General features: G+C 41.9%; 1 protein-coding gene across 1 annotated transcript in view; it reads left to right on the top strand.

Annotated features, from left to right (window-relative positions):
* SYN3 (synapsin III) overlaps positions 1-24,223 on the top strand; it is a 475,640-nt gene that overhangs the window by 78,103 nt on the left and 373,314 nt on the right. The window contains exon 4 of the mRNA XM_005680589.3: positions 8,028-8,119. Within this exon, the coding sequence (XP_005680646.1) occupies positions 8,028-8,119 (92 nt within the window). The remainder of the gene's footprint in view (positions 1-8,027; positions 8,120-24,223) is intronic.

Below are 24,223 nucleotides of genomic sequence, written 5' to 3'. Positions count from 1 at the left end.
ATCGGTAACTAAAGATGAATACCCCATGCTTTCAGTGATATTATCTGCTTGGCATCACATACTTTCTAGGTTCCAGTGAGAACCCATGAAAGACTCTTCAGGAAACTGAATGCATTCCATCTTGTTTGTGTGTGATGTGCGTACTCATGAGTGTGTGTGCACGTGTTTTCCTGGAGCTGGACATGTGTTTAATTATAAACAGGTGCTTGTATTTCCTTGTGATCGAGGGTGCTATAGAAGAGGTCTTGTTAATGGATATGATTCCAACCATAACTAGCACTGATAATAGAGTCTGGAACTTAGGAAGTGCTATGTAAATACTTGTGGTTAAATATTTATCACTCTTATAACACAGCCCTTCGTGTTTCCCAGTGGTCTCCCAAAGATGACTATACCCTAATCCTGGAATCTGTGAAAATGATACTTAGAAGGGAGATGACAATGTGATTACAATTATGGACTTTAAAATAAGAAGAATATCTCTGATTATCCAAGTGGGCCAGTCTGACCACTGAACCCCTTAAAAACAAAACTTTCTCTGGCTAGAGAGGACGATGTGACAAAAGGGAAGTCAGAAAACTTGGAGAATAAGAAGGACTTGACATGCCATGACAAGTTTGAAGATGGGAAGTACAGTGTGACAAGGAGTGCAGACAGCCTTAAGGAGCTCAGACAGTCTCCCAGCTGAGATCAGCAAGGAAGTAGAACCTCAGTCCTATAGCTGCAGAGAGCTCAGTTCAGCAAATTTGGAAGCAGATTCTTCCCAAAACCTCCCAGAAAGAGTCCAGATGGCTGATACCTTGATTTTGGCTTTGTGAAACCTAGAACAGAAATCAGCTGAGCTAACATGGACTTCTGATGGATATAGAGCAGTGAGACAATGCATTTGTGTTGTCTGCAGCTGTTAAATTTGTGACAATTTGTTGTGGCAGCAATAGAATACTAATACCGTATAGAGTACCATTCCTTCACAGGGAATTCAAAATCCTCAGAATTGGCCTCCCCCACACTTTTCTGGCTCTGTTCTGTTGTGTTCCTCCACATACTCCATGTTGCAACAACAGACGACATCTCATTGCTTCACTGACCCAAGAGCCCTGTGTTCTCAGCTGTGCTTTTGTTCATGAAAACTTAGATTGGGCCTTTCTCCTCCTTTCTACCTGGAACCACCCTCCTCCTTGCTATGGTCTAGTGAATCTAGCAGTGGGGCAGTTTCAGAAGGTGAATTGTTTAGCATGTGTAGGTATTGTAGTCATCCGTTCATCTACAAAGTATAAAAAATAACACTTCATTCCACAAGTGTGTTTTCAATACCTCCTGTGTACCAGGAACTGGATATAAAGTGGTAAATAGCTTTCTAATAAAAGTATGATTGCTTGGCATTTCTTTTTCATAAGGTATGCTGTGGTAATAGTATTTTTGTTCCATGATCATTGGGAGACGCTGGTTAAGAAAGAAATAGAGGTGAAAATGAAACAGACCATGGACATAATTGACTCAGTTGATGATAACTCATTTTGAAGATGAAGAGGATTAAAGTGGAGAGAGAAAGAGGGGTTTGCCTAAGGCCATACACTTGGTCAGTGTTAAATCTGAAATTTAGATCCCTTGACCCCAGACTTGAAACCAGTTTCTTTTCCACTATTCTTTGACTCCTCCATGTAGATGCTTAATAAAAGTCATAAACAGAAAAACTCAGAGAGTCTAGCATTTTCAGGTATCATTGAGATCAGTGTTGTAAACTTCCCACACCTGGTTTTAACAAGTGTAACAAAATACAAAGACCTTACATATGCTGCTGTGAAAACCTACCTGCCTTTAATGGTGTCCATGACCCAATAATTTTCACTCCTAGGAATATACCCAAAAGAAATGAGAGTATATGTCCACCAAAAGAGATGTAAAAGAATGTGCATAACAGCTTTTTTCTTAATAGCCAACGACTAGAAATAGGCCAGGTGTCCATCATCAGCAGAACAGATGAATGTATTATTGTACAGGAGGGCATGGCAATCCTCTCCAGTATTCTCGCCTGGGGAATCCCATGGACAGAGGAGCCTGGCAGAGTACAGCCCATAGGGTCACAAAGAGTCATACACGACTGGAGAGACTTAGCACACACCCCTGTGCAGGCATTGAAGCACTACACAGAAATAAAATGATTTATTCTAAGCCCAACAGCATGAATGAATCACACAGATACAATGATGAGTGAAAAAAGGCAAATATGCAGGGCATATACTCTGAGATTCATATGAAGTTCAAAAACATACAAAACTAAGCTACAGAAATAGAAGGTATCAAAGTGGTAGCATCATGGTGTGAAAGTTGATGTCAGTTATATTGAAGTTGACAGAGTATTCAGGGAGGCTGGAATTGTTACCAATTTTCATTTTGATATTGATTGCTCATGCTAAGTTGCTTCAGTTGTGTCCAACTCTTTGCAGCTCTGTGGACTGTAGCCCGCCAGGCTCCTCTGTCCATGGGCTTCTCCAGGCAAGAATAATGGATTGGGTTGACTCTTCCTTCTCCAGGGGATCTTCCCAACTCAGGGATCAAACCCACGTCTCTTATGTCTCCTAGCACCATCTGGAAAGTTGATATTTATTATGCAAGCACAGATCAATTAAGATCCATCAATCTGTAAAAATTTGTGAAATTTAATTTAGCTATCCCTCTTTTTTTGAGGCATTCTTCTAAGGTTTACAGTAGCTTTAATTTATCAAGATCTATGAGTCTGAGTAAACTCTGGGAGTTGGCGATGAACAGGGAAGCCTGATGTGCTGCAGTCCATGGAGTTGCAAAGAGTTGAACACGACTGAGCGACTGAACTGAACTGAACTGATCTTTAAATATGTTATACCACTTTATGTACAGTATAAGGACCTTTTAACAGTACATTTCCATTTCCATCTTTGTGTTCTTGTTACACATTCTACTTCTGCATGTGTGATGAACTCCCATGATTCATACTATTGTCTTGCAGTCAGTTATTCACCTTGAGAAGCAGAGAACTACACTGACAAAAAAGGAACAGACTTCCTTCCAAGTCCGAGAGTATTTACAAATGCACTTTTTATGGCAAAATGTAAAGTGAAAGTGAGGTGCCTACAGGCATGGTAGACTGTAACAACTTGACTCTAATTCAAATTAAGAAGTCTTTGAAGAAAAAAGTCATCAGAGCACAGGCTCAGTATTTGTGACACATGGGCTTAGTTGCTTCATATCATGTGGGATCTTTCCAGATCAGGAATTGAACCTCTGTCTCCTGCATTGACAGGTGGATTCTTCACCATTGAGTCACCAAGGAAGCCCAGCTGTCATTCCTTGCCTCTCTGTATAAAGTATATTTTTCCCCTCTGATTGCTTTGAAGGTTTTCTGTTCATCGCTTGTTAGTAAGCTGATTATTATGTACATTGGTATGCTTTTCTTTATGTTTCTTCTGCTTGGGAGTCATTGAATTTCTTAGGCCTATAGGTTTATAGTTTTCATCAAATTTGAAAAACTGAGACTGAAGTGAGCTTCTGCAAAGTTGAGAAAGCTCTAGGTAAACTAGGACAAGTTGGTCATCCTAGATCCAGAGCACACTGTGATCCAGGGCTCATTTAGCCCCACTACTAAATTTTTGAAAACTCAACTCTTATTACAAAGTCTTTACACTTTACCTGGTGAGAACACGCTCTATCCCCAGCCCTGTGTGTGTTCTGGAGTATGAGTCTACTGTTTTCTGATAGTTCTGTCACTGGCCCTGAGAAGTTTCCTTTCATGCATGCTCATAGCAGTACACAGCCAGAGACTTGCAGATCTGCCTGGAGGCCTTTTTCTGTGCAGTTGTATCTTTCCTTTACTCTGCCCTGCAAATTCTAGCCACCTCTGATGCTGCTGCTGCTGCTGCTGAGTCCTGTCGGTCATGTCTGACTCTGTGCAACCCCATAGATGGCAGCTCACCAGGCTTCCCCTGTCCCTGGGATTCTCCAGGGAAGAATACTGGAGTGGGTTGCCATTTCCTTCCCCAGTGCATGAAAGTGAAAAGTGAAAGTGAAGTCACTCAGTCGTGTCCAACTCTTCGCGACCTCATGGACTGTAGCCTACCAGGCTCCTTCATCCATGGGATTTTGCAGGCAAGAGTACTGGAGTGGGTTGCCATTGCCTTCTCCAGCCTCCCTGATTTTTAACGTTTGACTCTTCAGCTTAGTGAGACTACTGGGCACTAATTGCATTCTCCCGCACCTGAAAACTGCCTCTAGGTAGTCAGCTAGGGCAGTCACAGAGGTAATTTCATGTGTTTCCTTTCTGCAAGGTCATAGTCCTGCAATGCCCGTTGTTCAGTGTCTGAAAACTATTAATGTATGTTGTCTGGCTTTCCAAGTTTAAGATGACAGTGTAAATATAGTCCCTATTACTCCATTATGGACTTAATTAAGCAGAAATCTTTACTCTTTATATTGTATGCCTTAATATTTTAAAAATTGTTTATGTTATAAATATTTGAAAAGGTTTCTCTTTTTCTGGTTATACCATTTTTTTATGCATTTCAATTTACTCTCGCTAAGACAGTTAAATATTTGAATATAATAATAATAGCTGTTTATAGAGATCTTCCTCCTATGTATGTCTCAGCTCTGTGCTAGGTGTCTCATATACACTATCTTGAATCTTCACTAACAGTTTTAAAGCTAGATATCACTGATATTATTGCCTCCATTTTAGAGATGTCAAAACTGAGATTCTAAGCAGTCAGTAACTTGACCAAAATCATCAGATACTGAGCAGTTACTTTTAAATGTAGTTTCTTTGAATATTTATTTATCTATACCACCATGCCTAGTATATAGTAAAGAGACATCACATTAAAAATAATTGGGACCAAAATGTTTTTGAGGTCAAAAGGTTAACTTACACAGAAAATGAAGAAACATGACTCTCACAGTAGTGCTCTATTTTGTGCGTGTGTGCATATATGCATTTAAGTATGTGTTTGCGAAGTGGATAAAGGAGCCTTACCTAAACCAATTGACATTCTTTGAACCCTGACGCCTTTGCATGCAATACTAAAATTGGATCCAATTTCCCATAACAAATTACTTCAACTTGTGGCTTAAAATAAATTATCCTCTCATAGGCCAGAAATTGGAATCAAGGTGTCAACAGATCTGTACTCCCTCTGAAGACTGTCCTTCCTTGCTTCTTCCACCTTCTAGTAACTCCTGTTGTTCCTTGGTTTTGGGGCAATGTAACTCCAGTCTCTGCCTCCATCTTCAAACAGCCTTCTTTCCTGGGTCCCTCTGTCTCCCCTTCTCTTCTTTTATAAATAGATCTTCTTATATTTAGGGCCCACTCTCATCTAGGATCTGAGAACCTTAATTATATTTGCAAAGACTCTCTTTCTATACACAGTCAAATTCACAGGTATCAAGGGTTGGGACTTGGACATATCTTTTAGGGGAATCGATTTAACCCACTACAGTCTATGAGAGCTCTCCAGGCCCTGATATTTAGGATTCTACCAGCAGGGTCATCCTGCTGTCTTGAAGGAGAGATGGTTGGATACTTCTATGTTCATTTCCATGGTTGCTGAAATTTTTAGAAAGATAAATATAGGTAAGTGCCCTTTCTTTGCTACTCCAGCTTTCTGTGCCTGGAGGCCTTTTTCTGTGCAATTGTATCTTTACTCTGCCCTGCAAATTCTAGCTGCCTCTGCTGCTGCTGCTGCTGCTGCTAAGTCGCGTCAGTCGTGTCTGACTCTGTGTGACCCCATAGATGGCAGCTCACCAGGTTCCTCTGTCCCTGGGATTCTCCAGGCAAGAATACTGGAGTGGGTTGCCATTTCCTTCTCCAATGCATGAAAGTTGCTTGCTGTCCTATAACCCAGGGATCTACCTCCTATAATTACTCATAAACTATGACTAGGAAACAACTGCAGACACTCAGATCTGAACCAGATGAACTTCTGACTTGTATATCCAAGCCTGAGGGTGTCTTCTATCCAGGTATTTCTCTTTCCATTTGAGCAGCAAGATAGCCCCTGGGTCTTTGCCATCTAGTTGGAGACTTTACGATCCAAGATTCTGATTAGCTCCTTTTCTTCGCATATCTTGTGCCCAGCAATTCTGTGTTGCAGCTTTCTTTTTTCTCCACACAAGCAACAACTTTTCTCGCTAATTCTTCTTTGTAATCTTACCAATGAAATATCTTGAACATGATGGACTGAATTTTTAAGGCATTAGATTTAATTACTGGGTCATTACCACTGTTTACCAACCTGGCCTCATTACAGAGCTCTTTGCTTTTCACCTTTCCACAGCATAATGAGGTTATTAATTAAAACAAGAGACACAGGCACTCTGGATCTGCTTTAATGCCATCTGGGAAGATAGCTAGGTCTTTGGCCATAATTTCTGGTAAATGATTCCAAGGGGATACATCTAAGTCACCATGAAATGATATTTCCCTTCAATGTAAACTTGTTTTTCTCTTTGAGTGGTTTATTTTTAGGTCCCTAAAATTCCCAGTTGCAGTCCACCTAATGCCTTATTTAGCTAAACAGTGGGGACAGTGGGGTGCTGCAATTAAAAGACAGGCTGGAGCCAGACTGCCTGGGGTTAAATCCTGGCTCTGCTACCTACTGTGTGACAGTGTGCAAGTTATTTGATCTCTCTCTGCCTTGGTTTTTCATGTAGACAAGTATGAGGATTAAATGAATTCATACATATAAAATGCTTAGGACAGTACCTGGCACATAGTGAGAGTTGCATGTATGTGAGCAGTTATTTTTATTCATTAAATCCAAAGAAATAGCTTTTGGTTTCTGTATAAGTCAGTATAGTATTATGCATTTTCTAGAGTGGGGTTACAGGTTGAATTATGTCTCTTAAAATTCATGTGTTAAAGTCCTAAGGCCCAGTGCCTCAGAATGTGACCTTAGTTGGACACAGGTATGTGGAGATAGGATCTTTACAGAGATAATCAAGTTAAAGTGAAGTCAGTAGGGTGGGTCCTAATCCAGTATGACTGGTAGAATGGCTACAGAGACTTGCATAGAGGAAAAACATACTGATAAGAGACAGAGAGAAGGTGACCTTGCAATGCGAAAAACTTGCAACAGAGCCTTCTTGCTCAGCCCTCAGAAAGAACCAGTGCTGCCCACACCTTGATTTGGGACTTCTATCCTCCACAGCTGTGAGAAAGCACAGTTTTCTGTGTTTAAGCCACCTAGTGGGGTACTTTGTTATGGCAAACCTAGGAAATGGTTATAACATCAAGTCACTACCCCCAGGAAGCATATAACCTGGTAGGAGGGATGTATTCCATAGGAAAGGGCTTCCTAGGTGACACTAGTGTTAAAGAACCCACCTGCCAATGCAGGAGACATAAGAAACGCAGGTTTGATCCCTGGGTTGGAAAAATCCCTTGGAGGAGGGCATGGCAACCCACTCCAGTATTCTTGCTTGAGGAATCCTGTAGACAGAGGAGCCTGGCAGGCTACAGTCCATAGAGCTTCACAGAGTCAGACATGACTGAAGCTACTTAGCATACGCACATTCCATGGGAATAGCAACAGAAAATTTTAAAGCTTGCTCAACCAAATAAGCCAACAAAAAGATGCAGAAATGTCTAATAAAACACAAATGCGACACTGTAGTTGGCACATAAACATGAAGAATACTCCTTAGTGGGGACCGAAAAAAAGAGTACTGCTTATATCTCTTGTCTCTGCCCCTCTCTTGGTAACTATGGAGTTTCTCTATACCACTACCTCCTATCTCTCTCTCCCCCTGCCTGTCCACTCCCTTAGAGTTAGAGTACCTTCTTCTACCTTCAAGGAGGTAGAAATTAGTAGTGATGTAACCTTGGACATGTCACCATGCCTCTCTGCATCTCAGCTTCTTCATCTTTCAAAAAGAGAGATAAATAATATTACTAATTTCACATGAGATTTAAATGTACATTTGGCATATATAAATGTTATGAGTCATTGGCATCCCTAGTATTTTGTGAGTCCTTATTGTTTTGCTTTCTCTTTTAGGCCGAATTCTCAGAGTTGAATCTAGCCGCCTATGTTACTGGGGGCTGTATGGTGGACATGCAGGTCATGAGAAATGGAACCAAGGTTGTGAGGTAAGGAAGACCACGGTGCAGAAAACCTTCATTCCAGAGGTGTGCATGAAGTACCTTCAGAGCCAACTCCTCTGTTTGTTGCCTGTAGCCTAACTCCTGTACTGCACATGCTTTCATGTGTAGAATGTATGCTTCCAAAGAGTTTAGGTGTTATTGCACATTAATGACTAATGGCACAAGTAATATGGGGAAGCAGCTGAGTACCCTGGAATGATCCCTGGGCTTGGAGAAAGAAGACTTGGGTTTCATTTCTGACTTTGTGGCTCTGTTCAGTAATATTATTTACTCTCTCTTGCCCTCTGATTCTCATCTGCCACATGACGATAGTGAATATGAAAGTAGAAGGCAAGTATGTGAGAACACCCTATTGTTAATAAAGTGCTGTACAAATATGAGATTTTTTAAAATAAGCTCCATCCTGCTTCCAGCAGTAGGGAAAAATAAATGTTCAGAGACTCCCTTCTCAGGACATCACACCTAAAAGTACTGGATATAATATTCCTGCCCACCCACCCAAATCTGTAATATATGCTGAACTAGACGGGACATAAGGGAATTCTTCAGAAGCCCAGAAATGTCAAGAAAGTATAAATCTGGAGGAGCAATAAAGAGCATATTAAAACATTTCTATCTAGTTAAGTACCGAGAGAATGATACAGACCAGGTCTTGTGAGGATTCAGATGGAGAAGAAATAGGATTTACATTTGGGAAAGTAGAGACAACAGGAATAAATTTGAGGAAAAGGTGGTATTTGTTCTAATGGGCATTCTGTGTGTTTTAAGAATAGGAAACAGTTCTTGTACAAACAAAAAAGGAGTATGTTTTGGAAATTATGGTAATTCAACTAATTCAGCCATTATTTACTGAGTACCTGCTGTGTGCCAAGGAAGACATTACATGGCTTCCTATTTCCAAAAATGGTAGACCAATTCTGGATTATCTGGAAACAGCTTCAAAGCTGGTTGTAAATAATGATACCTTCAAAGCCATCAAAGAGTTGACATGGTAGTAAGAACTTTCCAGGAAGAGAATGATGGGGAAGTAGAAATCCAGAGAGAGAAATGAGTACAAAAGCTTCATTTTTGCTGTGAGTATTGCTAAGTTCAACAAACTTGAAAATTGGTTTTGATAGTCTAGCAGGGGCAAGGGAGAAAGAAATAAATACCCAGGGTTACTTAGGATGTAATGGTAGGGCCTCCCCCAAATAAGCTGAGACCTCAAAGAAACTACATCTCAAGGTAAATGTGAACCATAGGTATATGAGTCCTCATAAGTAACTGCAACTTGCATTGCAGTTTGATTGACCTTCCAGGGAACCTCGAGCATTAATCTTAATTTATGGTAATCCCAGACATGCAAGAAGTAAAAGCAAATCCTGTGTAGTGGAAGGCACTTTCATCCTAGGCTTCAAATAATTATTCAGATCATTTTTTGTATAATGGTTAGCACATAGTAAAAAATAATAAGGCATAGACACCATGAATGAGAAGAAAGTGAAAGTGAAGTCTTTCAGTCAGTGTCCGACTCTTTGCAACCCTGTGGACTACAACCCACCAGGCTCCTCTGTCCATGGGATTCTCCAGGCAAGAATACTGGAGTGGGTTGCCATTTCCTTCTCCAGGGGATCTCCCAACCCAGGGGTCTAACCCAGGTCTCCCGTATTGCAGGCAGATGCTTTAACCTCTGAGCCAACAGGGAAGGCTATGAATGAGAAGAAATAGGAAATATAGACAGCAGAAAAGATATTCTCAAAGACACCATATATTGTAATGGTCAGACACACATTCTTAAAAGAAAAAAATCCTACATATTAAGTTGAAAAAAATCAGATTGAAAGATGTCCGCAAGGAATCAGTTCAGTTCAGTCGCTCAGGCGTGTCCATCTCTTTGTGACCCCATGAATCACAGCACGCCAGGCCTCCCTGTCCATCACCAACTCCCGGAATTCCCTCAGACTCACCTCCTTCGAGTCAGTGATGCCATCTCATCCTCTGTCATCCCCTTCACCTCCTGCCCCCAATCCCTCCCAGCATCAGAGTCTTTTCCAATGAGTCAACTCTTCGCATGAGGTGGCCAAAGTATTGGAGTTTCAGCTTTAGCATTATTCCTTCCAAAGAAATCCCAGGGCTGATCTCCTCCAGAATGGATTGGTTGGATCTCCTTGCAGTCCAAGGGACTCTCAAGAGTCTTCTCCAACACCACAGTTCAAAAACAAGTCTTCGGTGCTCATCCTTCTCCACAGTCCAACTCTCACATCCATACATGACCACAGGAAAAACTGTAGCCTTGGCTAGACGGACCTTAGTCGGCAAAGTAATGTCTCTGCTTTTGAATATGCTATGTATAGGAAACTATAAAAAAATGACAGAACAAATTTTATTAAAATCAAAAAGAACTTCTAGAAAGGAAAACTACAATAACCAACATTATTAGAAGTGTTGTGTTTAATGACATATTAAACAGCATTGAAAAGGTGTTAATGAAGTGAAAGTATTTTATGAAATAAGGCAAAATAAAAATATTCACAAAGACCTCACTGAGGGAAATTGTAAAGTATGTACTTCAAGAAAAAGAAAATGATCTCATTATAACATAAAGCGGCAAGAAGATGTGAAGAGCAAAGAAGGTGGAAATGTTAATAAATGTTATCTTCAAAAAACAGTAGTAATAATATCTTACGGATTTGAAAAATATATGAAGGATTAAAATATACCACAGTAAGTAGATTCTGGGGTTAAATAGAATTAAGATATTTTGAGGCCCTTGTAGTATCAAAGAGGAAAGTCAATATATTGATTATTAATAGGCTTCAAGAAGTTAAAAATGAAAATTAAAGGATTAAAGAATAATTAAAGGTTATCTCTGTGGTAATTACTAAAAACAGAAATGAAATGTAGTACTTAAAGGTGATAAGAGAAAAATAGAAATAATAAGAGAAGACAAAAGGAGAAAAGCCAATGCAGAACAGGTATTATAAATAACACAACTAATGTGATAAATTTAAATCAGTCCAACAGGCTGATAATCTGAATGATGTGTATAGCAGTACTGGTTATTAAAATACTGAAATTTTTCTATAGAAATTGGTAAATAGTCCCTCACCTGAGCTCACTGAATGTCTTCAGCCACCCTTAACCATAGATGGGCAGGGACATTGGACTACTCTTTGTTCCTCACTTCACAACACTTCTGTCCCCCATGTCATATCCTTGTTTCTCCTATGGTCAGAGGACACCCAAACATTGTAGGGGAGATTCACCCTTGGAAGCAGTAGTGGATTCAAGTTGTTGTTGTTGTTGTTCAGCCGCTAAGTCATGTCTGACTCTTTGTGACCCCATGGACCGCAGCACACCTGGCTTCCCTGTACTTTACTATCTCCCAGAGTTTGCTCAGATTCATGCCCATTGAGTTGGTGATGCTATCTAACCATCTCATCTTCTGTTGTCCCCTTCTCCTTTTGCCTTCAGTCTTTCCCAGTGTCAAGGTCTTTTCCAGTAAGTCAGTTCTTTATATCAGGTAGCCAAAGTATTAGAGCTTCAGCTTCAGCATCAGTCCTTCTAATGTTCAGGGTTGATTTCCTTTAGGATTGACTGGTTTGAGCTCCTTGCTGTCCAGGGACTCTCAAGGGTCTTCTGCAGCACCACAATTTAAAAATGTCAATTCTTGGGTGCTCAGCCTTACTTATGGTTCAACTCTCACATCTGTACATGACTACTGGAAAAACCATAGCTTTGGCTATATGGACCTTTGTCTGCAAAGTGATGTCTTTGCTTTTTAATATGCTGTCTGGGTTTGTCATAGCTTTCCTTCCAAGGAGTGAACAACTTTTAATTTTGTGGCTTTAGTCACCATCTGCAGTGATTTTGGAGCCCAAGAAAATAAAATGTGTCACTGTTTCCACTTTTCCCCATCTATTTGCTATGAAGTGATGGGACTAGATGCCATGATCTTAGATTTTTGAATGTTGAGTTTTAAGCCAACTTTTTCACTCCTCTTTCACCCTCATCAGGGGCCTCACCAGGGCTTCCCTGGTGGCTCAGATGGTAAAGTGTCTGCCTGCAATGCAGAAGATCAGGTTTGATCCCTGGGTCGGGAAGATCCCCTGGAGAAGTAAATGGCAACCCACTCCAGTACTCTTGCCTGGAAAATCCTATGGACGGAGGAGCCTGGAAGGCTCCAGTCCATGAGATCTCAGAGTCAGACACGACTGAGCAACTTCACTCACTCACTTCCCTCTCATCAAGAACCTCTTTTGTTCCTCTTTACTTTCTGCTATTAGAGGGCTATCATCTGTGTATCTGAGATTGTTGCTATTTCTCCTGGAAACCTTGATTCCAGCTTGTGATTCATCTAGCCTGGGGTTTCACATGATATACTCTATATAAGTTAAATAAGCAGGGTGACAATATACAGCCTTGTTTTACTCCTTTCCCAATTTTGAACCAGTCCATTGTTCCATGTCAAATTCTAAGTGTTGCTTCTTGACCTGTATACAGGTTTCTCAGGAGACAGGTAAGGTAGTCTGGTATTAACAGCTCTTTAAGAATTTTCCACAGCGTGTTGTGATCCACACAGTCAGAGGCTTTAATGTAGTCAATGAAGCAGAAGTAGATGTTTCTCTGGAATTCCCTTACTTTCTCCCTTGCCTAGAATCAGAATATCACACTATTTAGGAGGGAGAGCCTGGGACCCAAGCCAAGTCAGTGAGAATTCATGTGAGACCTTTGCTGGAATTCTTGGGTGACAAACATATTTGTTCTGCTGGGGCTGCTGAGCCAGTGGAATGGTCTCCTGGAGCTGCTGGTGGCCATGGCTGTTTGTCCTGGAGGGAAGGATCTGCTAAGAATGAAGCAAAAGCAAAGGAAAACACAGCAAAGACAGAGAATAAGAGTCAATGACCTCATGATGTTATTCAAGGCCTTGACTCCAGGCTCATCTCCAAACTAGAGCCAGAAAAAAAAAATCTTTTTGATGAAGCCAGCTTGACTTGCACATACAGAATTCATGAATTTTATCTACGTAACCCATACTTTGTAGCATTTCCTATGTGCTAGGCACTGTCCCAAGCACTTAACATGTATTGACTCATTTCATCCTTTCAACAGCCCTGTAAAGTGTGTACTATTATCATCCACATTTTCCAGATGAGAAGACTGAAGTTGGGTAATGGAATCAAGGTCTCCAGCCAGTAAGGGGGCAAAACTAGGATTCAGGCCTAGGTACTTGGTCCCATAGTGTTTGTGTCACCACTTACTGGACTGCCTCTTTAACAAGGGGAAGACTGTTTTGTAGTTAGAGCTGCTTAAAGAGGCAGAAAGAGCTTCCCAGGTAGTGCTAGTGGTAAAGAACCTGCCTGCAGGAGATAGGAGAAACACGGGTTTGATCCCTGGGTTGTGAAAATCCCATGGAGGAGGGCCTGGCAACCCACTCCAGCATTCTTGCCCAGGGAATCTCGTGGACAGAGGAGCCTGGCAGGCTGTAGTCCATAAGGTTGCAAAAGTTGGACACAACTGAAACAACATAGCATGCATGCACACAGAGAGGCATTAAAGTAGTATACATTATGAGTAGTACAGAAAAATACCATTAGACAAATATCGAGATCAAAGAATCTGAATTTTAGACAGTGGGAACTTAGAAAAGTAAGAAGATACTCATTAGCAAAATGAAAAAAGAACTGATGAAAGAAGTGAAAGTGTTAGTCACTCAGTCATGTCTGATTCTTTGTGATCCCATGTACTGTAGCCCTCCATGATCTTCTGTCCTTGGAATTCTCCAGGCAAGAATACTGGAGTGGGTAACTGTTCCCTTCTCTAGGGGATCTTCCCAACCCAGGAGTGAACCAGGGTCTCCTCCAATGCAGGCTTTTTTTTTTTTTTTTACCATCTGAGCCATCATAGACGCCCCTGTAAAACTGATAAAGGTAAGTGTTTGGTCAGATTAAGAATGCGTCCCTGGTGGCTCAGATGGCAAGGAATCTGTCTGAAATGTGGGAGACCTGGGTTCAGTCCCTGTGTTGGGAAAATCCCCTAGAGAAGGGAACGGCTACCCACTCCAGTATTCTTGCCTGCAGAATTCCATGGACTGTATAGTCCAGGGGGTTGCAAAGAGTCAGACACGACTGAGCAACTTTCACTTTCACTTTTCAAGGATACTCTAATACTGTAATGGTGGTGTGTAAATAACTTTTAAGCCTAGTTAAAAGGCAAAAGTGTTAAAAATAACAATAGCCACAATGATTCATTAATGAATATACAAAATAAAAAGATATAAATTGTGGCATCAAAAACAGACTATAGGGAGGGGCAAGTAAAAGAGTAGTTTTTATATGGAAATAAAGTTAGGTTGTTAAGTTGATAACTTAAGATAGACTGTTGTAACTATAAAATGTTTTATGTAAGCCTCATGGTACCCATACAAAGAAGGCAATGGCACCCCACTCCAGTACTCTTGCCTGGAAAATCCCATGGGTGGAGGGAGCCTGGTAGGCTGCCGTCTATGGGGTCACACAGAGTCAGACACGACTGAAGCAACTTAGCAGCAGCAGCAGCATGGTACCCATAAAGCAAAACCCTATAGGAGATACACAAAACAGAAAAACAAATAATTCAAAGCAAACTACTACTAAAAAGTAGGCTTCTCAGGTATTGCTAGTAGTAAAGAACCTGCTTGCCAGTCAGGTAGATATAAGAGATCCAGGGTTCGATCCCTGGGTTGGGGAGATCCCCTGGAGGAAGACATGGCAACCCACTCCAGTAATTCTTACCTGGAGAATCCCATGGACAGAGGAGCCTGGAGAGCTGCAGTCCATAGGGTGACAAAGAGTTGGACACAACGGAAGCAACTTAGCATGCATGCATAGAAAAGTATCAAATCATGAAGGAAACCAGCAAAGGAGGAATAAAGGAACAAAGAAACTGCAAACCAACCAAGAAACAATTAGGAAAATGGCAGGGTTTTCGCTGGCAGTCCCGTGCTTAAGATTCCATGCTCCCAATGCAAGGGGTGAAGGTTTAATCCCTGCTCAGGGTACTAAGATCCCACATGCCATAGAGGATGGCCTAAGAAAATAAAATAATAAACAAAATGGCAATGATACTTTAAATAATTACTTTAAATGTAAATAGATTAAATTTTTCAATGAAAAGACATAGGATGACTGAATGAATTAAAAAAAAAAAGATGCTGCTTAAAAGGGACTCACTTTAGCTTTAAAGACATACTTAGACTGAAAGTGAAGGGATGGAAAAAGATATTCCATGCAAACAGGAACCAAAACAGAGCAGGGGTAGCTGTGCTGATTTCAGACAAAATAGACTTTAAGTTAAAAACTGTAATAAGAGACAAAAGTGACATTATACGATGAAAAAGCAATCTATTTAGAGGATCCAACAATTGTAAATATATATGTGCCCAACATTAGAGCACATAAAAATGTGAAGCAAATATTGACAAATATGAAGGGAAAAGTAGATAGCAATATCATAATAATAGAGAACTTCAAGACCCCACAGTCATCACTGGATCATTCAGACAAGAAATCAATAAGAACATTAAGCTTGAACTATCAGTTCAGTTCAGTTCAGTCGCTCAGTCATGTCAGACTCCTTGCAACCCCGTGAATCGCAGCACGCCAGGCCTCCCTGTCCATCACCATCTCCCGGAGTTCACTCAGACTCACGTCCTTCGAGTCAGTGATGCCATCCAGCCATCTCATCCTCGGTCGTCCCCTTCTCCTCCTGCCCTCAATCCCTCCCAGCATCAGAGTCTTTTCCAATGAGTCAACTCTTCGCATGACGTGGCCAAAGTACTGGAGTTTCAGCTTTAGCATCATTCCTTCCAAAGAAATCCCAAGGCTGATCTCCTCCAGAATGGACTGGTTGGATCTCCTTGCAGTCCAAGGGACTCTCAAGAGTCTTCTCCAACACCACAGTTAAAAAGCATCAATTCTTCAGCACTCAGCCTTCTTCACAGTCCAACTCTCACATCCATACATGACCACAGGAAAAACCATAGCCTTGATTAGACGGACCTTAGTCGGCAAAGTAATGTCTCTGCTTTTGAATATGCTATCACTTGGTCATAACTTTTCTTCCAAGGAGTAAGCGTCTTTTAATTTCATGGCTGGAGTCACCATCTGCAGTGATTTTGGAGCCCAAAAAACTAAGTCTGACACTGTTTCCACTATTTCCCATGAAGTGATGGGACCGGATGCCATGGTCTTCATTTTCTGAATGTTGAGCTTTAAGCCAACTTTTTCACTCTGCACTTTCACTTTCATCAAGAGGCTTTTTAGCTCCTCTTCACTTTCTGCCATAAGGGTGGTGTCATCTGCATATCTGAGGTTATTGATATTTCTCCCGGCAATCGTGTTTCTTCCAGTCCAGCATTTCTCATGATATACTTTGCATGTAAGTTAAATAAGCAGGGTGACAATATACAGCCTTGACGTACTTCTTTTCCTATTTGAAACCAGTCTGTTGTTCCATGTCCAGTTCTAACTGTTGCTTCCTGACCTGCATACAGATTTCTCAAGAGGCAGGTCAGGTGGTCTGGTATTCCCATCTCTTTCAGAATTTTCCGTAGTTTATTGTGATCCACACAGTCAAAGGCTTTGGTATAGTCAATAAAGTAGAAGTAGATGTTTTTCTGGAACTCTCTTGCTTTTTCCATGATTCAGCGGATGTTGGCAATTTAATCTCTGGTTCCTCTGCCTTTTCTAAAACCAGCTTGAACATCAGGGAGTTCACGGTTCACGTGTTGCTGAAGCCTGGCTTGAAGAATTTTGAGCATTACTTTACTAGCATGTGAGATGAGTGCAATTGTGGGGTAGTTTGAGCATTCTTTGGCATTGCCTTTCTTTGGAATTGGAATGAAAACTGACCTTTTCCAGTCCTGTGGCCACTGCTGAGTTTTCCAAATTTGCTGGCATATTGAGTGCAGCACTTTCATGGCATCATCTTTCAGAATTTGAAGTAGCTCAACTGGAATTCCATCACCTCCATTAGCTTTGTTCGTAGTGATGCTTTCTACCCAACAGACATACACAGAACATTCCATCCAAGAGCAGCAGAATATGCATTCTCAAGTGCATATGGAACGTTCTCCAGAATAAATTATATGTTAGGCACAAAACAAGTCTTAACAAATTTAAGATTAAAGTCACATCAGATATTTGTTTACACCACAGTTATAAATGAATAAATCACAGGAAGAAAACTAATCTAAAACTAAAAATAAGTCTACACATTAAAGGAAACCAACAAAATGAAAAGGCAAGCCATTTTTCTAAGGGGTTAATATCCAAAATATATAAAGAACTCATAACAACTTAATAGCAGAATGAAATAACCCAATTTCAAAAATGGGTAAAAGATCTGAGCAGATATTTTTTTTCCAAATGAGATATATAAATGGCCACTGGTCTATGAAAAGCTGCTCCACAGCACTAATCATCAGGGAAGTGCATATGAAAACCACAATGAGATACTGCCTCACACCTGTTAGGATGACTGATATCAAAAATCAAAACATAAGTGTGGTTGACGATGTGGAAAAAAGAGAATCCTTGTGGATTGTTGGAGGGAGTGTAAATTAGTACAGCCATTATGGAAAACAGTATGGAGTTTCCTTGAAAAATTAAAAATAAAGCTATTGTATGACCCAGAAATCACCCTTCTGGGTCATATCCAAAGGAACTAAGATCATTATGTTGAAAAGATATCTCTACTCCTATGTTTATTGCAACATTATTCATAGTATCCAAGGTGTGGAGACAATCCACATGGCCATTAGTGGATTGATGGATTTACAAAGTTACATATATGTATGTTTGTGTGTATGTGTATAAATGTTATCCAGCCTTAAAAAAGAATGAAGTCCTGCCATTTGCAATAACATGGATAGACCTAGAGGACATTATGCTAAGTGAATTAAGTCAGAGACAGATAAATATTGCATGATCTCATTTATATGTGAAATCTAAAAAATTTTCAATTATAGTAACAAAGAATAGAATGGTGGTGACTAGTGTCTGGTCAGTGGGAGGAATGGGGAGATGTTTGTCAAGGGGTTTACACTTTCAGTTATAAGATGAATAAGTTCTGGAGACCTCATGTACAGTGTTCTGACTATAGCATATGTATAGGTGAAGGTGAAGTCGCTCAGTCGTATCCAACTCTTTGCGACCCCATGGACTTCTCCGTCCATGGGATTCTCCAGGCAAGAGTACTGGAGTGGATTGCCATTTCCTTCTCTATATGTATATGTATAGTATACTTGAAATCTGCTGATTATATCTCAAGTGTTTTTTTAGCATACAGAAAAGGGTTAAGTATGTTAGGTGATAGATATGTTAATTAATTTGATCATGGTTTTCATTTCATAATGTATGCATATATCAAACCATGTTGTACATCTTAAACACATGACAAAATACACTGTGCACCTTAAACATATACACGTTTTCGAAGAAAGGGGCAGCGCTTGAATTTGAATCCAGGTCTCTGATTTTATGCCAAGTGAGTTCCCAAATGTCAATCCATAAATTTTGTCCACTCCTCAGCACCAGTCCTGTTGAGGCCACCCCAGGCTGACTTGAGTGGACTCTGGGTCTGTGCAGGAAACAGCAGGAAGTAGAGATTTCTCCTGGGTGCTGAGTATGGCTTAGGCTCATCTAGGGTACAGAATATGTGTTGCTCTCCTTCAGAAATCTGTTGCTCAGATATGAGATTCTATCTCTCTCTGCTTTTTCATCTATAAAAGTTGATTGTATTATTTTACATAGTTTCAAAAGAATTAAATGAGATGTTATATGTGAAAGTTTGTTCATTCCTTCATCCCACAGGTGTTTATTAAGGGCCTATTCTATGTTCCAGGCTCCATTTCAGATATTAAGAATTGTATCAGACAGGCACTAGGCAGAAAACAGAATACACCCCCAAATAATTTAAATAAAGAGATTTTAATGAAGCAATCACTTATAGAAGAATATTGGGACTCAGGGGACATGGGGCATCCAATAACAACATCAAGAAGCCATTATCATCATTAGGGATGAAGGGACAAGGAGAGGAAGTAGAAATAATAGACTCAGTCTGGAAGGTTTCATCTATACTTGGGCAGGAGAGCCATGTAATTGAGGCGGTAGTTGTCTAGGAACTTAACTACCTCCAAGGTCTTGGCACTGAAGCAGGGTGGGCACTAGAAAGAAGCACCATTGCTCTCCAGTTTCCTGCTTGGGCCTCATTTTGGCCCAGTGAGCAAAAGAGCCCAATACAACTATCCGCAGAGTTCAGTCTCCCGGGGCTCAGAGCAGGGCAGTGAAGAATGGGGTGGGGGCAGGCGGGTGCCAGAAGAGAATAACTCTCTTAGGAATCTCCGGTAAACAAAACAGCCCACTTCTCTGCTCAAGGCCAGGTTCTACTAGTGCTTTGTAAATGGTAAAGTATTACACATGAATTGGCTAAATCATGGGTAATTGTAGTAATTAAATTGATAGCACCCCTTACTCTGGTTTCTGTCAAACACCCAAACTAAGATTGAACTGCCAGCCAGCTCGAGGTGCTCAAGAGCAACTCAGACAACCCAGGTTCTCAGTAAAGTTGCGTAATTGTATTTAGAGAGCAGAGCAGGGGCCATTCCAGGGCATGTTAAGATTCATGCTTTGTGGATGGTTGTGGCCATTCTGGGCCCAGATTCAAGCCTGGCTTCACAATGGAGCAATAAAAAAAGGGCAGCCGTGTCCATACAGCCAGATGGGATTCAAAATACAGGATAAGAGAAACCAAGAATGAAAAACACCCAAGGAGGCAGACGTTAATGAGGCCCCAGCCTAATTACACAAGCCCAGCTCTCAGTGTCCAGCATTAGGCAACACTAAATTACAGGCACCCGTTCAAACCACGGCGGCTGATAATGTGTCTCTGCTCATTAGAAGGTCAGACCTCAGAGAGGGTTGAAGAGAGGGAGCCAGCAAGCGTAAGTACACAAGAACTTGAGGAGAGGCACTGAAGACTCAGAAACTACCCCCGTACCCGCTCTAGCTTTAGTATTTCCAGGGAGAATGTTTGGGGCAAGATGCAGATGTGTGGGCCTGGCCCAGAGGAAAAGTGACTTTACAGAATCTTAGAGGTCCCGAGTTAGAAGAGTCCCTTAGAGTTTTCTGTGTGTCCTCAGTTTACAGACGGGCAAGTTGTACCCCTGGGGTCAGGGAGGAGGATGTCTTGTCCAAATCATCCGTTTGTGTTAGGATCAGTTCTCCATCCTGAACCTCTGTCCTGAGAATTCTCAGACATCTCATCAAAGAATATTATAAAATCATGTTTATTTCACACATAATTGCTCAAAGTCTTCTGAGCTTCCTGAACTTGGAGTTTCAAATTCCGGATATTCATTCATGCAACAAATATTTATTGAGCAAATTTAGAGTGCCAGGTACCCTCCAGCAAATTACAAAGAGCTCAGTTTCTGTTCTCCCTTCTTGGTGCCTGTGTCTGTTTGGAAAAGTGTTTCCTTTAATTCTCTTAAGTGGCTACACACTCACTGAACTTTCCTCCTTTCCTTTCTTTCACTCATTGAAGATTTTCCAGGCACAGAGGATATAATAGTGAACAAGACAGACAATAGTTTTTGTGGAGCTGAGATTTAAGCTACAGAAACTGACAACAAATTAGAAAACAAATATGCAGTCTAATGGCAGGTTGTGAGCAAAGGCTGAAGCCCAAGAAGAGTTCGAAGGTGATTGGTATTTGAGGTGAGTGATCAGGAGAGGCTTCTTGCAGGAGTAGACCTGCGTAGAAACCTAAATAATGTGAGCAGAGTGAGCCATGTGGACTTGGGAGAGACGCTGCCCTCTCTCTCTCGACTCTGAATGGATGTGCACACAGGTGTGCACCAGTGTGAGCCAGTGCACACACTGGCTTTGGGGCCAGAAGAGGTCAAGGAGGAAGGCGAGACCCCCATCAGCCTGGTTTACCCTCGTGCCTTTTTCTGCCTTCTTCCGCAAAGTTGAATTTTGCACCCCTGCTCTTTGCAAAGAAGCCTCTAGGACTTGCCCAGGTAGGTGGCTTCGCAGCCGAAAGTCCCCTTACCTGGGCAAGGCAGACCACCTGGGGTGGGTCTCAGCTCTCCCTGCTGCAAGCTGAGAGGCCCTGAATTAGTGTCTCCACCTCCCCAGCTCTTGGTTTCCCCATCTGTAAAGTGGGGAAACCCACTTAGTTCCGAGAGTGAAACACATGAAGTGGGTAGGACCGTGTCTGTACCTTTCAGGGACAATCTTTGTACCTGCTCTTCCTTTCTCCTAAAGCACTCCACAGATGTCACTACGACACACACTCTTACTTCCTTTGAAATATCTGATCAGATGCTACCTCCTCAGAGAGACCTTGCCAGACCATACCATTCCCACAGTCGAAGCTCAACTATGTAGTTTTTTCCTTCAGGCAGTTGTCACTGCCTGAAACTGTGGATAGGTAAATAAATAGATGGACGATATATAGATGATTGATAGCTAATAGATTAGATACACTAATACAACATATTAATGTAATATTATTATATAATATAAACTACTAAATACCAACTGTAAGCTTTATGTAATTATTTTGGGCATGCATGCATGTGTGCTGAATCTCTTCAGTGGTGTCCAAGCTTTTGCAACCCCATGGACCGTAGACCTCCAGGCTCCTCTGTCCATGGGATTCCCCAGGCAAGAATATTGGAGTGGGTTGCCATGCCTTCTTCCAGGGGATCTTCCTGACCCGGGGATCAAACCCACATGTCTTACGTCTCCTGCATTGGCAGGCGGGTACTTTACCACCCGTGCCACCTGGGAAGCACATTAATAATGTTAATGTTATAATTATTATAATGTGTATTATATTAATACAATATATCAATATTATTTATTGATTATATAATGTATTGATTATATTACAGATATAGATAAGGTATGCTATTATGTAATTTATTTTATTGTATTGTTTTCTAGAAGAGAAGACCCTGTAGGCGGGGACTTTATTTTGCTTTCCCTGTATTCTCAGCCCCTAGAACAGTGCCTGTCGCATATCAGTTTCTCAGTAACTATTTGTTCAGTGAATGAAGGAATGAAACAGCCCTTAACTAATGGCTCTGTGTTCCTGTCTTTACTGCTCATCCCTTACTGTGATCGCTTCACGAGATTAGTAATTGCTATTTACTTCTCATGCCTCCCACTGACTAGACCTTCCTCGAGGATCAGGTTAAGGACTGTTTTTTTAAGTGGTACCCCCAGCGCCTGGCACAGTGCCGAAATCTTTGCTGAAGGCATTCAAAACTGACCGACTCGTCGAATGAATAAGAATCCCACAACTTTGCAAAATAAAAAGCTCACCAGTGAGAGGACTCCAGCCAGCTTGCACCAGGCATGGACTTGCTGACCAGCACACCGCCCACCGCGTTCTCTCCCCGGGAGGGGATGGGGTCTGGGAGGCCAGAGACAATGAGGCATTGAGGGTCCCGGCGGAGCAGCCCTGGAGGGGGAAGGCCCGGTCTATCTCATCGTCCAGGGCCTTTGCCCTCAGCACTGCAGGAGAAAGCAGAATCCCTGGGGACTTGCAGAGGTGGGGCGTGGGAACGGGAAGAAAGCAGCACAAGAGAGAGACAGTGAGAGCCTGTAAAGAAATGCCAGGCTCCGCTGCCCATGCGCCTCTAGCCAACAGGCCAGCTGCGGATCTGCCAACTCCCCCAGGAGAGGGAGCGGTGCACTGATGGGGAAAAACAGTGTGGCTCCCGCTTCCCAGGATCATAGAACTGGGGATGAGAGACCTGGGAGGCCCTCGGAGAGCCCCTGCCCTCCCCACATGCACCTTCCTTCCCCCTTGCTGCTGCCACTCCCAGGAATGGCTCAGGTACTGAGTCCCACTCCGCCCTCCCGGGCACCTGCTCCCAGCCTGGCCCTATCTACGGGGGAGAAATTGCCCAATGTTCACTTCACCTTTTTGACTTGGGCATTCTGTTTCTCATTCAGAAACAATCACCTTTTACTAACCAGCTGCTGAGTACCTGGGAACTTCTCAGTGGCAGGTAATTTGATCCCCTTTTTGAATGAAATGAAGGGATACTTTCTGAGAAGGGTAGGGCCTAGGTCTATGGTCACACAGTGAATGAGCAGGAGTATGGTTTTCAGACTCCCGTGTCTTCACATCACACTACCCTTCCATCTGCGTGGCAGTACTTGATACCAGAAGCAACACTAGCATTGGTGCTAGGTGGCCCTGGGTTAGAATCTGGACTCACTGTTTGTATGACTGCCCAAGTAACCTCACTTCCAGACTCCCACATTCTGCAATTGTAAAATGGAAGTATTGCCTACTTTGAGGGCCAAATGGGAAGGTCTGCTAATGCCTGAAACAGTGGGTGCTCTGCTGATATTCAGCCTGCCCCTTCCTCGTCCTCTCACCCCACGACTCGTCCTGCACACTCCTCCTTTCCTGACTCCCAGGGTGAGTCTGGTGGAGGGGAAGGAGGAGACTGTCTAGGATCCCTTCCTCACACAGACAGCATAGAGGAGCAATCCATTTACAGTCAGACTCTGTCTCTTCATTTAAGCATGTCTGTCTGCTTCCTGATGGCTGATTGACCCAGCAGTTCAGTAACTTTCAGCCTTTCCCATGAAGGCGAATATTTTAAGACTCCTCTCCCCACTCCGGCTTATTTATTAAATCACAGATGCTTGTGCCCCTTTACCAGAAAGTCTGTTTCCTGGGTGTGGCCTGAGAATCTGTATGTCATCAAGCTCTACCTACAAGCTTTCAAAACCAGGAGTCCAAGGACTCTGCTTTAAAGTCCATTGTACACCTAGCCTGTGAAGAAGAGCTGCAAGCAGACAACTAACACGGAACGATCATTTGATATTAATCTGTGTGGTTTTAAAATAAGTGTGGAAATTTTAGAACAGTCATATAAAAAAATTGAACTTGCGTAGAGAGGTTACAGGTTCAAAGTCTAGCTCTACTGGTTACTGACTGTGGGGCTATAGAATAGTCATTGCTTCCTTTCTGAGTGTGTTTCCTCATTTGTGTTTGAGGGTGGCATTTCCAACTTCATAGGAGAGTAGATGGAAT

This window comes from Capra hircus, chromosome 5, assembly GCF_001704415.2.
Source record: "Capra hircus breed San Clemente chromosome 5, ASM170441v1, whole genome shotgun sequence".
In the NCBI taxonomy this organism is placed as follows: domain Eukaryota; kingdom Metazoa; phylum Chordata; class Mammalia; order Artiodactyla; family Bovidae; genus Capra; species Capra hircus.
Note: the sequence above shows the minus strand (reverse complement) of the source record. Positions and strands in the feature narration are given on the sequence as shown.